Genomic DNA, 13640 nt, shown 5'->3' on the forward strand with positions numbered 1-13640 from the left:
TCTATGAAGGAGAGGTTATAAAGCACCGGATCTTTACTCCGACTCATGGAAGTTGGCTAGACATTCCAAGGTAGTTGGGTGTTTATGAACTCAGATTAGTGATGGGAAGCAACTGGCAGTATATGAAATCTACTTAAGTATACACAAGTTCCCCTCTACTTTGGCAATCAACTATCTCTCAAGATCAGGTGTTAATTGAATAAATCTGTGGCTTAACGATATTAAGTTTTACCATTTTGTTGCTTCAAACTCTACTACTAAGATGTTGAAATTTTGTTACATTTGTTCCCAGAAGAATTCATCTCGGTACGGTTGCAACCTCAGGATTTATCTTCCCTGAGAGAGCCCTTGTTACAATAATATTTCTTGTAGTATGTATCTTTTCACCATCCTGCTGGAAGATAGGATTTCCAACTATGTCCTCCTTCTCCTGCCAGACATCCACTAAGCCATCTTCCAATTCTCTATTATATACAAATCTATTTACACTCTTGTCAAAAATAGGAATTAGAGGACCCTTATTTTTACCCTAAGTTCAAACCTATACTATCAACTTTATCCTTGGTTCTTTGGTAACACCTTGAATACAGTCCTTATGCTACCTTTCCTCAAGGATTTGGAAGACCCAAATACCCTTAGGATCTTTGGAGATTTCGACTGTGCATTTATTACTGAAGATGACCTCCTCATAATCATCTTTTGTCTAATTCTGATACTCTTTTGCCCAAGCCAAACTCTTGATAACATGCTCATCCTTCAGAAATGCCCTTTTCCTAGCTCTTTACCTCTTTATATTGACTGATGCTAAAGCTCTCTTGACTGTCATAACAGTCATGTATAATAATCTCATTATACAATTCTGATAATGGCTCGTACCATGTCTCCTTGGACTCTCTGACTAGCAGTAATTGGTTCTGAGATCAATAATTTTTGGTCTTCCCGTAATTGGGAGGTTTTTTGAATCACCCCTCTTTTAATAGCGGTTGTAAAAAAGTTGTACTGTACTTTTATGGTGAAGTAAGAGCTGTCCACTTTTAGAAAAATTAAGATTTTTTTCCCGTAGATCAACAATTTTCTCCTTCTCAAAGTCTGTAGAGCAGCCTGTAGTTTCTGGAGGCATGGTTATCGAGTGGTGGTTTATTGAGGAGATTGGGTTTTTTATACTATTGCTCGGGTAACTGCCCATCAGACGAACCCTTTTATCCTATTACTTTAGCTCAAAACTCTTAACTAGTTCTTGATAGTATTTCTTTATTACAATACTATATGTATTTTAAAATAGTTATAAAGGAGAAAATTATGATTTTATATTATAAAATTATATATTATTAGCCTAATAGACTAAAGCTATATTAATCATATTTTGTAATTCACTTTTATTGGTACTAGCGAGATTGAATATTAATGTACAGTACATCTAAGTTCCTCAGGCCGTTTCTGAAAGGTGATTGACATATCAAATTCCCAACTGCTGGGCTAATTCATTTTCTCTTTCTCAGTTTCAGCTCTGGACTTAATATATATTTACGGCCTCCTCTGGGTAGTGGTGCTCGTGCCAAGGCTGTGACTGGACATCACGACCTTGGCACGAGTATTTCAATTTTCTGTCCACAATTTGCTATTGCCATCCTGGTGAGAACATAATTACCAGTACTTTTCTCCCATGGAAATACCTCAACAATATTTTCTTCGCTCCCCCCGATTCCACCCTAATCTATAGTTGGTAACCTGAAACCATGTTGAATAAGATTAAGATAATAAACAAGGTCTTGGTCCTCGAAACGGCTGGTATTATCATTATATACTCAAAGGATATTGAACCAAGCCTATTGTAGCAAAAGATACCAACACCCCTTTACCCACCTAACATAAAACGCTGATGCGAGGGGAGAGAATCAGTCGCAGGGATTACCTCCTGGATGCACCTAAGAAATGAGGAGTTAAAGAGATAGCGGCGAAAGGTTTGTATGCAATCCTCAGAGTAATGCTAAGAGAGATAGCGTATCCTTCACTACTCCGACAATGTTAAACCGGTAAGTTCCTAACCCCAACTCCCTAGGTTTCATGTAAAAAAAACCGCCTTTTGGGACCAGTTGAAGTTTTCACAAAGTCTCTTTGATATCACCTCCTAGACTGAAGGTTTAGTCCTCGTGGGAGGGACAACACCTTTCATAACTACCTCAAACAATGTGTCCGGGTCATGGAATTCCACCTATTGGGACCGGTTACAATTCTCGTCAGAAATACTGGGAAAGAGAAAGGATTTTTCAGGAATATTCTTTACTCACGCATCCGTAACGCCTTCCGAGACTGGGGGGTGCTTCGTCCTTCGCGTGTACAACTATGAAACGCCGATAGAGCGCGCAGTTGACTGCCTGATGGTGGGCAAAGGCGTCGGCAATTAGTTCTAACTCGTTAACCTAGTGGGGGGGCAATCAGCGCAACGTCTTCGCCTGCGGTTCAATTAGAAGGCGGCTTACGTCTTCTCTTGAAGAGACCAGGAGTGTATCTCCCGCGGAATCCTGCATCCGGTAAACGGCCTCGAGTATGGCTTGCGGATTCTCAAAAGCCCCTGGTTTAGATGTAATCCGCTTCTCGACTTCTGTCACCATTGTCGAAGCCATACAAAGTGTGGTACTTCCTGCCTTGGCGGCCTGTTTTCATTAGTTAGCTTTGCGGAAATATCGGGATCCCGGATGTGCCGACCTGATAGTCTAGAAGGCGTTTCAGCATAGGTGGATTATTTAGAGCAAAGTTTGGAGTCGCCAACATTAACGTCCCGAAAGACCAGAACCTGATTGGACGAGCATCTAGTGTCATAGTTCCTCCGTTGTCTACAAATCTCGTCCCGAAAAAAAAAAACAGATGTTCCCGAGCCTGTAGGAGCTTGAGGTTTGGGAGTAGGTGCAAGGAGAATTGAACTGTGTAATGAACCTAATCGATGAAGATTAGTGTGCAAGAAACGTGTCAGAAGGTGAGCAAATCGATTGAAGGTAGGTTTTACCAGGATAATCATCTTCTTCCCACGGTTGAGATAGGCGAGAAGCTCCTCCGAATCCAATGCTTTGAGCCCTAGCGTTTTCAAATTACTCTCCATTTCTAGTTTCTCGTAAAATCGGTCATCTGGGCAATATATCACAAAGTTGCGAACTCCCTCAGGGTTGGACTCGGTTGGTGCGATCAGTGTCTCAAACGAAAGACTAAGGAGCCTCTCGCCAAGTGTGTGGAGGTACTGGGTCACATGGCCTCCAATTTCACGCCGCTCTGCAGATACAAGCTCGCGAGACGGTTCCGGGATCCGCCAGTCAGAATAGGCGACGGCTCTAAGCGGAGTCTTCTGCTGTTGTAGAGGGGCTTTGAATGATGTTGTGATTTTATCACTTGAGGGTTGAAATACCGCAATAGTGAATGCAGCCTCTCTGATTATCCCAAGACCATGGAACTTGGCTAGAGTGATAATTAGAGGTTGTGCCTTATCAGCATTATGAATGGTAATGTCGGCAAATTCTTGCGGGTAACCAATCTCCTGAATCGAAATTTCTTGTGTTAGCGCATTCCACTCACAGATTTACTCACCAATGTTGGAAATAGCAAACGGCATAGTTGGGTGTAAACATACGGTGATGACAGCGCCAGCAACGTGACTATCAGCAAGGAGTTTGGTCACGCAAAGCTCTCTCACCCCCAATCGGTCCAAATAGTCTAGAAACTGGGCACTGAAACCCAAGAACTGAACAACCCCAAGCGATTCTAGCTCACCACCCCGTTGAATTTTCATCTCGCACTCAAACAACTTTTTATTCGAGTTACGACGCAAACTATTTCTCCCCAAGCCCTGCTCAATATCGGCAGTAGGAATGGAGGTAATCCTGTCCTCATGAACAGGGCTCATTGTCAAGTCGCCATCATGGAATTGACCAACTTCTTTTTCTCTGCGACTTATCCCCGAAGGCCCCCGAGGAAGGACTTGCCCCCTATCCTCGGTGCTCTGCGCAGTTATTCTAAGGGAGTCCAGGTCCTTCGGGGACAGTGTGCTAGTTTCTAGGGAGGTTTTCTTCGAAAATGGGACTGGATTACTTGCCTCAAATAAGTCAAGCGAGTTGAGATCCGGTTCTCGCTCGTTACGAGCCTTCTTATTGATCCTATTGATTGTAGAAAGATTCATGTTTTTGGGAATGCTACCGGATCCTGTGGTAGCAGGCCCCGGACGACCGGGGGCCGAAGCACTTGATATACGCCTTTTCGGTGGGCCTGGTTTTTGTGAAGCCGGTTTAGAAGGTAAGAGCTTGGTGGGTCCGAGCTTTAAAGAATCGGGTTTGCCAGTCCCTGGTCTTGGGAATCCGACCCGTGGAGGTGGCCCCGGCTTTGATGGCCCGAGCTTTGTCGGTCCAGGCTTCAGTAACGATGATTCACTTGACATGTGTCCCAAATTTGATACACCAGGTCGTGGGGTTTGTGAGGCTGATCCAAAGGAAGGCTTTGCGCCTTTCACCGCAATCGGCCCCAGAGAAGCCATTCCAGTCATATTTCCCACTCGGCGCTTTGGCTTCTATGGCATATATTAGTTGCCGATACCTCCACAGTATCCTAGAATAGATTGATGTACCTTCTGGCTTGCGCCATCTAGTTCACTCTTGTCGCCACCCTCCCGTGTCCGCTTGGCTCTTGCCCGTGACCGTTTTGGGTGTTTTGATCCTAAGACCAAGGAATCGTCAGTACTAGAATCCTCTTCATCCTCGTCTCTCGTGACAACAGGTCTCCTCCCTCTACGGGACACGAGCGGTTCATCAGAATCTGTGATCTCATCGGAGACCTCATCATTATCAGGAGTATAGTTATCAGTTGGCTTGGGTTGGCGAGTCCTTCCGCTCTTGCCCAAGGCCGCCTTTCTCTGACGCTCCACCTTCTGACGCTTCTTAGCACGGCGTCGCTTTCTATCTTCTTGAGCCTCAGCTTCGGCCAACCTCTCTCGATCCCACTTCTGCCAGTCAAAATGTGGGAGCTCTCCGCGAGCTTTGATGGCATCCTGGCTGGCCTTCCACTCTTGGATGGTATCCTGGTCGTCGAACATTTCAAGCGGCTCCCAAGAGGCTCGGCTTATAGGATAGCCTTCCCATTTCACCAGGTACCTCATTTTACCCTCCGACTCTATCCATTTCTCCCCAAGTATATTCTCAACGATATAGGTATCGTCCGGGTCCTCCTCACTTGCAACGGTGGAGGTTAAACTGATAGAGTCGGTATCGCTATCGGACTCCGAGTCTTGCGGGCCATCATCAAATATGCGCCCCGGATGTTTATACGCCATCACCGGGCCCCAACGAGGAGCACGCTTTAATTTACGATCGATTGGAATTCTAGGGTAGGAAGAGCGTTCGAGGGACCAAAGTAGAAGGTTAGCGGGGTGTTGAAACGGGAGAATATATTCGGTGGGCAATTATTCTGATTTCTGTTGGGAGCGCGGCGGTAAAGGTGGGGGTAGAGGAAAACTAAGGCCGGGGAGCAAGAGGTAAGTGTTAGACAGTGGTGAGGAGAGGAGAGGTCAGATGTTGAGGAGGGTATAAAGATACACGTGACTGCCGCGTCAAGCACCAACTCAGCCCACCCTAAATCAGATTACGTAACCAATAACCAGCACTTTCATATATAACGTAAGCAACAAGGACGTTGGTCTCACGCTCAATGGTACAAGGGTCTACCATGAATTGATGGTACTAGGGTATATCATGAATTCATGGTACAGTACACCGCACTAGTAATGTCTCAGAAGATGTAGTACGCTTCAAATAAAACATCATTAGAATAATGATTTCTATTTGGACCAGGAAGATCAATCAAGCAAAACTATGATAAGAAATATTGATAAATTCATAAGCTCATAAAACTAAACACTCCTAAAGGCTGATTGTAGTGTGGTAAGTAACTCCTTAAATCCTGATTACATTTTATACACTCTAGGAACTATTGATTGTTATAAAACTCTGTTAAGGGGTTTGTACAATCCTTTGAAATTTTGTTACCCATATCTAGAGAATATATTGATCTACTATTTAATATTTTATTTCATTGCTAGGGATATTGTAGCCAAAAACACTATCAACTAAAGATGAGAGGAAATCTTGGTAAAGGTTTAGTTTAAGGAGTTCTGCACCATAACATATATTTTTCTATTGAAATGTTGCTTTTGTTGCAGTGTATTAAAGTACCGCCTTAAAACACCCAGCACCACCACTGCTCCATACCATGAATTCATGACCTATCCTAGTACAGAGCAGAGATCTAATATTTAATAGCAGTAGTACGGTGCTTATCAGGTATGTACTATCATTTTGTCCAAATCAGAACTATAGAATTCACCAAAATGAGAACTAAAAAACTAAATATCTCATGATTATAGCTAAATACTACTGATTTTCCTTTATTTCCTCTGTTTCCTTTTCACATCATCTTATTCATACTAGTAGAGAGTAAAGAAAAAGATAATTCAGTCTTTATCTAATACTACTGGTAATCCAGACTGTTCTACTGGTAGCCTACACCATTGCATCTACTAACCTATCTGAAACAAAGCTTAATATAAGATAAATCAAAAGTAGCCTAATAATACTAAACTGAAAAAAAAAAGTAGCAGAAAAATAGCCCAGAAAATAAAAATATGTAGAAAGATCATTGGCATATAGGCAAAATATGAAAAATCGAATAGTAAGAGAAATGTACTATAAGAGAAAGAAGAATAGAAGCAGAAGACAAAAACAAAGAAAGAGAAAGAGTAGGCTTATTAGGCAAGATAAGAGAGAGAGTATGAGAGAGAGAGGAGAAGAGTGAGTGAGAGAAGGAGAAAATGAAAGAGAGAGAAAAAGCTAGTATGTGGACAGGAGAAAAAAAGAGAGAGAGTACGACTAAAAGAGAAAAAATTATAGTGAGTAGGAATGAGCTGGATTGAGAGAGTGGGAGCAACAAGGAGTAGATAAAAAAGAGTAGTGTTAAAAATATTCAATATGGAGGTAATGATTGACCATGAGGATTTATACAGTAGAGAGGAATAACCTAAGTGAAGAGATAAAGTTTGTACTGAGCAGAGATCAAAAGCAGGAGTGATAGTGGCAAATTGATGAAAGGAAAAAATTAAGAGAAGAAGTGAGATAAAGGAAGAGGGCTAAGCGAGAAAGGAGAGGAAAGAAAGAAAAAGAAAAGATTGGAAATATTTGCATAGCTTGCACATCCTTGGACTAGCACATAAGTGAACCAGTGCAACCTTGAGGTACAAGCATATCCAGAATCAATTGCAGCCTCAATACTACAATTTCTAAGACGCAGAAGGAGAAAGTATGTATGAGTGAGTATGTGTTAGGAATACCAGAACCCGATACCTAGGAACCACGCTAAGTAGGGTAACCCCACTCGGAATGGGAATCTCTGGTCTCCAACACCCCCCTCCGGCTCCCTTACGGGGCCCGCGCATCATCATATATATTAATCTCAGTTGCGTCCTGTGACTATATTACCACAGAATTGAAGATGTTAGAATAACATCATATACGTTGTCGCTGTCCTTCTGACCGGACCCTGTTCGCAGGATATATGGGAGGAGACCTTAGACTAGGCTTGGGAAGTGGAACAGAGTAATTCTATCAACTACTCAGAGAGTTACTTGGCTTCAGAGACATAAAGCCTTTGGCACAGGCCTAAGTAACAGGACGATTTCGCACAAAGAGATGGTATCAAATGGTAAAGGATCTCTACTAGAGACCAATACATTTAAATCTACCAGAAAAGTCTAGAACTCCAAAGAATACTACTAAAAAAGCCAACAAACTTCACGGAGTGTTGCAACTGGGTTTTGGAACATGTTATAGCCATTGGGTGATTCTCAATACTACAATGGTTACTGAAACCTACTACCCAGAGAGCAATCAAGAATTGCCGACCAAGGGATTAATTACCAATCCGGTGGAATAGCTTCCTGTGAGTTAATAGGAAGTTATCCAGAGAAAATCTATCATTTGGGTAGGGAGTTACAAAGGATCAGAGTCAGATGACCTACGATGGTTGTAATGACGACCACCTTTGCAGATATAGCTGTGGATAAAACAGATTATTTTATCAATAGTGAAAACAATTGGAGCCAACTCAGTTCGACTTAAGAACTAGGCAATAAGTCTAAAGACTCTGCTAATTGGGATATTACTATTGGGAACAGCATGCTTCCTAAGAAGAAATATCGTAATTATTGAAGAGGGTGTAATGATTTTCAGGGTCCACAGGTGTTTGGACCTTGGAAGAAAACTCGACGTCGCGAATAACGATTGAAGAAGTACATAGTTGTATATTAAATAGATGTAGTCCGTGAACACTCAGACGCAGAATATAAATATTGAAGTGCCTCCCAAGCTTTAGACATCATCAAGCAATGGACAAGAGACCTTAACAATATAATATTGTTTTCATGATTCTACCCTACTTTACCTATTCTACTTCGCTCCTAGTAGTCATAAACGAAACGAGTAAAGTCCAAGCCTTCCTAGACAATCTCCGTCTACAGAAATGAATCTCAATTGGCCTAGACAACTTTGAAGTCTATCAAGTTGTCTCAACCTAACAGTGTGTGAAGGAGTATGTAGAAGTATGTAAGAGTGTGTGAGAGTGAACTGGTACTTAGTATGGCCACTATTAACACTGAGAACAGTATCAACATGATTAATCATAGTGTTTAGAATCTGTCCAAGTTCATAGTCTGTAATTTGATTCCACTAATTGTGGATTTTAGAGATCATGTCCTTATTATTCTGAGGTCTTCGATGAAGCTTGCTAATGTATGATTTCATTAACTTTGAAATCATATTATTCCAGAATTGAAAGGGATGGGATAAAATGTGAGTTTGGTATCTCTTGGCCATTATAGTCTTACTCCAGCTAGCCTTATCCCAGATTACCAGTGGACACTTGCGGTAGCCAACAAAGCAGGCCTAAATCAGTATCGCCTTTTGATTTTTGAACTTGGAAAGCAGGCAAGATTTCACATGCTCTTTATCTACTCTTCAAGTTACCCACACCTGGCCAGAGGCTCCTCCAATCTTGAAGGCGCATTCATTTGTCAAGTGACCTTCAACTAATCTTAGGTACCTCATATCTTATAGGTATCAGTCCAGGAGCAGCGTACCTATACAAAGCCAAGCAAGGTATTAGTTCCGAGAAGAACAAACAAAACTATTAAAATACGTATCCCCTTGGTCTTTATATCCTTGTATACTGTTCTCTTTCAGAGTTGTCTGATAGTTATAGAGAAACATGCTACTGTACTTACTGTTTTGGGTAAGTCATCTGGTAAGAGAGAAATCATAGTAATGAAGAATACAATAATGGTGTATGTATATCAGAAGTCAAGTTTATAGCACATTTGGTTTCTATAAGTTGTGGCGGATTTTCCTCTATTGGTAGGAAATTGAGGAATATATTTTGTTATTAGGAATACCAGAATCCTATACCAAGGAACCACCGTAAGTAGGGTAACCCCACTTGGAATCAGAATCTCTGGTCTCCAACACCCCCCTCTGGCTCCCTTACGGGGCCCACACAACATCATATATATCAATCTCAGTTGCGTCCTGTGACTATATTACTACACAATTGAAGGTGTTAGAATAACACCATATACGTCATTGCTGTCAGTCCGACGAGATCCTGTTTGCAGGGTATATGAGAGGGGACCTTCAGCTAGGTCTGAGAAGTAGAACAGAGGGATTCTGTCAACTACTCAGAAGGTTACTTGGCTTCAAAGGCATGACACCATGGGCATGGGCTGTAAGTAACGAGACGATTTCGCACAAAGAGATGGTATCAAATGGTAAAGGATCTCTACTAGAGACCAATACATTTACATCTACCGAAAGAGTCTAGAAACTCCAAAAGACACTACCAAAGAAGCCAACAAACTTCACGGAGTGTTGCAACTGGGTTTTGGAACACGTTGTAACCATGGGATGATTCTCAATACTACAATGGTTACTGAAACCTACTACCCAGAGAGCAACCAAGAGTTGCCGACTGAGGGATTAATTACCAATCTGGTGGAATAGCTTCCTGCAAGTTAATAGGAAGTCTTCCAGAGAAAATCTATCAGTTGGGTATGGAGTTACAAAGGATCGGAGTTAGACAACCTACGATGCTTGTAATAACGACTACCTTTACAGATATAGCCGCGGATAAAACTGATCATTTTATCAATGGCGAAGACAATTCGAGCCAACTCAGTTCGACTTAAGAACTAGACCATGAGTCTAAAGACCCTGCTAATCGCGATATTACCATTGGGGACAGTACCTTTACTAAGAAGAAATATAGTAATTATCGAAGAGGGTGTGATGGTTTTCAGGGTCCACAGGTGTTCGCACCTTAGAAGAAAACTCGATGTTTCAAATTACGATTGAAGAAGTACATAGTTGTATGATAAATAGATGTAGTCCGTGAACACTCAGATGTGGAATATAAATATCGAAGTGCCTCCAAAGCTTTAGACATCATCCAGCAACGGAGAACAGACCATAATAATATAATCTTATTTTTATGATTCTACCCTACTGTACCTATTTTACTTCACTCCTAGTAGTCATAAACGAAACGAGTAAAGTCCGAGCCTTCCTAGACAATCTCCGTCTACAGAAACGAATCTCGAGTGGCCTAGACAACCTTGAAGTCTATCAAATTGTCTCTGCCTAACATTTGTACAATTTCAACAAAAACTTATCATAAAAGCTTATGCTATCTGCTATCTCTACTAGGCACTTAGTCTTCATGGCCAGAGCTAAACCTATTATTAAGAAGCATTTGTAGTATCTTCCTTATATGTTCAGTTGTAGGCTACAAGTGGTATGTACTCGGGTATCAATATAGGAGATCAGGCAGCCAGGGATTAAGGAGAGCTTGCAGATGACTGCACATAGACAAGCGACTATTATAGAAGCATGTTACCTCAATATCAGGAAAGATGAGTTCTCCGATTTTCTAGGATCAATTCTACACTGTTATAAGAGTGTCTTTTCAGAGCTCAAGCAGCTACAGTCTCCTAGCCCTAGGCAGCCTGATCCCATATGGCTACACCTGAAAATTACTGTACATACTTGTTTGATTACTCAGATCTGCTGATTCCTAATCTCTGGATCCAGACTCCTGATCCTAAGAACCATTACTGCTTTCCTAATGTGGTATGGTATAAGTTACTTAGCTGTAAATAAATCCTATTAACTGGCTTTTGCAATTTCATTAACTTGCTAAGTGGAGCCTACTTAAGCCAATGTTACAATTGACTTAGGTATTTGAAGCAAACAAATTGACTGAGTAAAATACAGTATGAGAGTATGAGCAAATGTTTGTTGATCGTGGGCTTGGTTGACTGAAATTACCTGTGTGTAATGCAAATCATGTAGCTGAACAGTCAATAGATGCTAAGTTTTTATAAAGAGAAACAGTCTGTCGAAGTCTTGGTAGCTTGGACAGAGAGACTTCTCTACAGGGTAGAAAAGGACTAGAGCCTCTTGAAAGGACTTTGACAGACTTACCCTTGATACCCGGTACCGTTGATTTCATTAAGTGGCGCTTGCACTTCCGTTCACTTGTTAAGCAGGATTGAGGGATTGGAGGCCCAGTAAAGATAGTAGATAACACAAATTGTTACGGTATCTAGCACTTAGTTCAATTATATGTAGCGTGAAGCATAGTACAAAGAGGAATATTGATTGGATATACTTTGCTAACAAGATAGAATAGGCTGAGGGGAGGGGGGGGAAAGGAATACATACAAGGTGGGTTTAATTGAGTAGATAAGGCTTCTTCCTGGTGACACATCAATGGTATTAGTGTTTATTACAGGACTCCATTTCCATCAAACAGGACGTCAAGGCCAGGTTATTAATCTGAAGTTAAAAAAAAGAAATCTTCCAAATCCGACCAAAACTGAGTAAGTTATAGCTCTTTGAAGATAAACAATGTCAAGTAGTTCTAACTCTGTAGGTTTTACTCCGATTTGGCTGATTTTTTTCCCAGTTCATGAGATTAACTAAGGTTATTTTGTACCTGCACCTCAGAAATGGGGCCCTGTAATGAATCCTATATGGTATCCAGCCGAAGCCATTAATCAACATAGAATACAGTCACAGGCTATTAGACCTACTATGCATGCAATCTCAAGGTAAGGCTTGTGACAATTCTCAGCTGCGATAGTAGCCAAACTAATAAGCCTCTTATGGTATGGTATACAGAAAATTGCATGACAACAATGAGTATTCTTGTGTTGAGAAGTGATTGGAGGATGTGTAATATGATATACTGTGGATAGGGCAACACCAGTAGCTGCTGAAATTTTACAATAGAGCCAGAGAGCAAAGTGCTTGAGAAGACAAATTTTGTGACAAAGTATAGTGTTAACTTCAGTATGGAGTAGCAGGGTGTCAATTTCAGAAGTTTCCGGTCTAGGCTCTAGGCCAATATTGGAAACAGAAGTTATAAAACGCAAGGTATCAGGCAGAGGAAAGGCTGAAGCTCCTGCAATATTTTCCAATAAGGTGATATTCTAACCTCTGGTATTTGTAATTGAGTATGGGGAAGGAGTACTATATCTAAGCTCAGAATCCAAGTCCATATCAATGCGATACTCCAACTCTGAGTCAAGCTTTATTGAAGTCATTGAAGTAGTCAATAGCCTATTAGGAAAGGAAACATTAGACTCTTTGTTATCAAAGGTTTCAGCAACGAAAAGTCAAGTTCGTAATGTACTTAAACTTCTAGGCACTGGAGGGTTTGGCTGACTTTGGCTGGTGGTATCAGAAGGCATTGTAGGAGGACTTGGATCAAAGAGGCGATGAGAAGCTATAGTATTTTGGCATAACATAGGCTCTCACTAAAGGACTATTTATGTTAATACTTCCTATATGCATTCATAAGATATCATTCATATATCTTTACCACTCTACCATCTTCTCGTTTTATACAGTAAACTTTGAATACTTAAGATTAGAATTACTCTCATGATTCCTATTAATAATCTAAAAAGTATAGGTATCATTGTTTTACTCTCTAAATTTACTCTATGCTAGTGTTAGTTTAAGCAAGAATACCAACCCTATTTTCTATCTACAAATCAGCATTCACTACTTGTTGCACAAGACTCTCAGTTGGAATACCTAAATCTTTCTCCATTCTAAAATTACCATTACAATGGACAATAACCATCCCTGCTCTGTACTATCAATTCATAATATACCCTTGTACTGGACAACTAAAATCAGTCTACATTGAGGAACAAATAACCTACAATGCAACTAACCACAATAAAATTGAAAGTGCAGATATTGTAATTTGGTTAGCAAGTTAGGTTAAATAGTATCATATAAGAAAATTTAAGGAAGGAAATTACAGGAAAATATATCTCACACTAGGTCTTTGTATTTGAAAATCAGTTGTTCTATATGGTAACTAAGGTCAAGACAGAAAGTAAAAGACAATCAAGTAACTAGTAAAAGTATTTTTTTTTAATTATATAAAATCTATCAGCTAGGAATTGGATTATTTGCTTTTTATTTTTTAAATACTTCTAAATCAATTTATTACTTGGCCCTTAATTTCTAATTAAGTGGATTCTGAAAAAA

At 40.6% G+C, this 13640-nt stretch overlaps 1 protein-coding gene; it reads right to left on the minus strand.

Annotated features, from left to right (window-relative positions):
• Positions 1 to 1773: 1773 nt before the first annotated feature.
• GSTUM_00009479001 (uncharacterized protein) lies at positions 1774 to 5516 on the minus strand. XM_002840733.2 has 7 exons: positions 4607 to 5516; positions 3620 to 4549; positions 3005 to 3526; positions 2707 to 2934; positions 2481 to 2654; positions 2289 to 2420; positions 1774 to 2212 (listed from the first exon to the last, which is right to left on the minus strand). Exons 2-7 carry the CDS (start codon positions 4163 to 4165, stop codon positions 2129 to 2131), a joined length of 1686 nt encoding a protein of 561 aa, XP_002840779.1. The 5' UTR covers positions 4166 to 4549; positions 4607 to 5516; the 3' UTR covers positions 1774 to 2128.
• Between the last annotated feature and the right edge of the window lie 8124 nt (positions 5517 to 13640).

Source organism: Tuber melanosporum, assembly GCF_000151645.1.
Source record: "Tuber melanosporum whole genome shotgun sequence assembly, scaffold_57, strain Mel28".
Classification (NCBI taxonomy): domain Eukaryota; kingdom Fungi; phylum Ascomycota; class Pezizomycetes; order Pezizales; family Tuberaceae; genus Tuber; species Tuber melanosporum.

What these genes read in the sequence shown, in the direction of transcription:
- GSTUM_00009479001 (XM_002840733.2), bottom strand. Translation starts at nt 4,165, where the DNA reads ATGAATCTTTCTACAATCAATAGGATCAATAAGAAGGCTCGTAACGAG. An exon ending in AACGCCTTCTAGACTATCAG is followed by an intron (nt 2,655 to 2,706) that starts GTCGGCACATCC and finishes TAATGAAAACAG; the next exon opens with GCCGCCAAGGCAGGAAGTAC. An exon ending in TGGTCTCTTCAAGAGAAGAC is followed by an intron (nt 2,421 to 2,480) that starts GTAAGCCGCCTT and finishes CCCCCCCACTAG; the next exon opens with GTTAACGAGTTAGAACTAAT.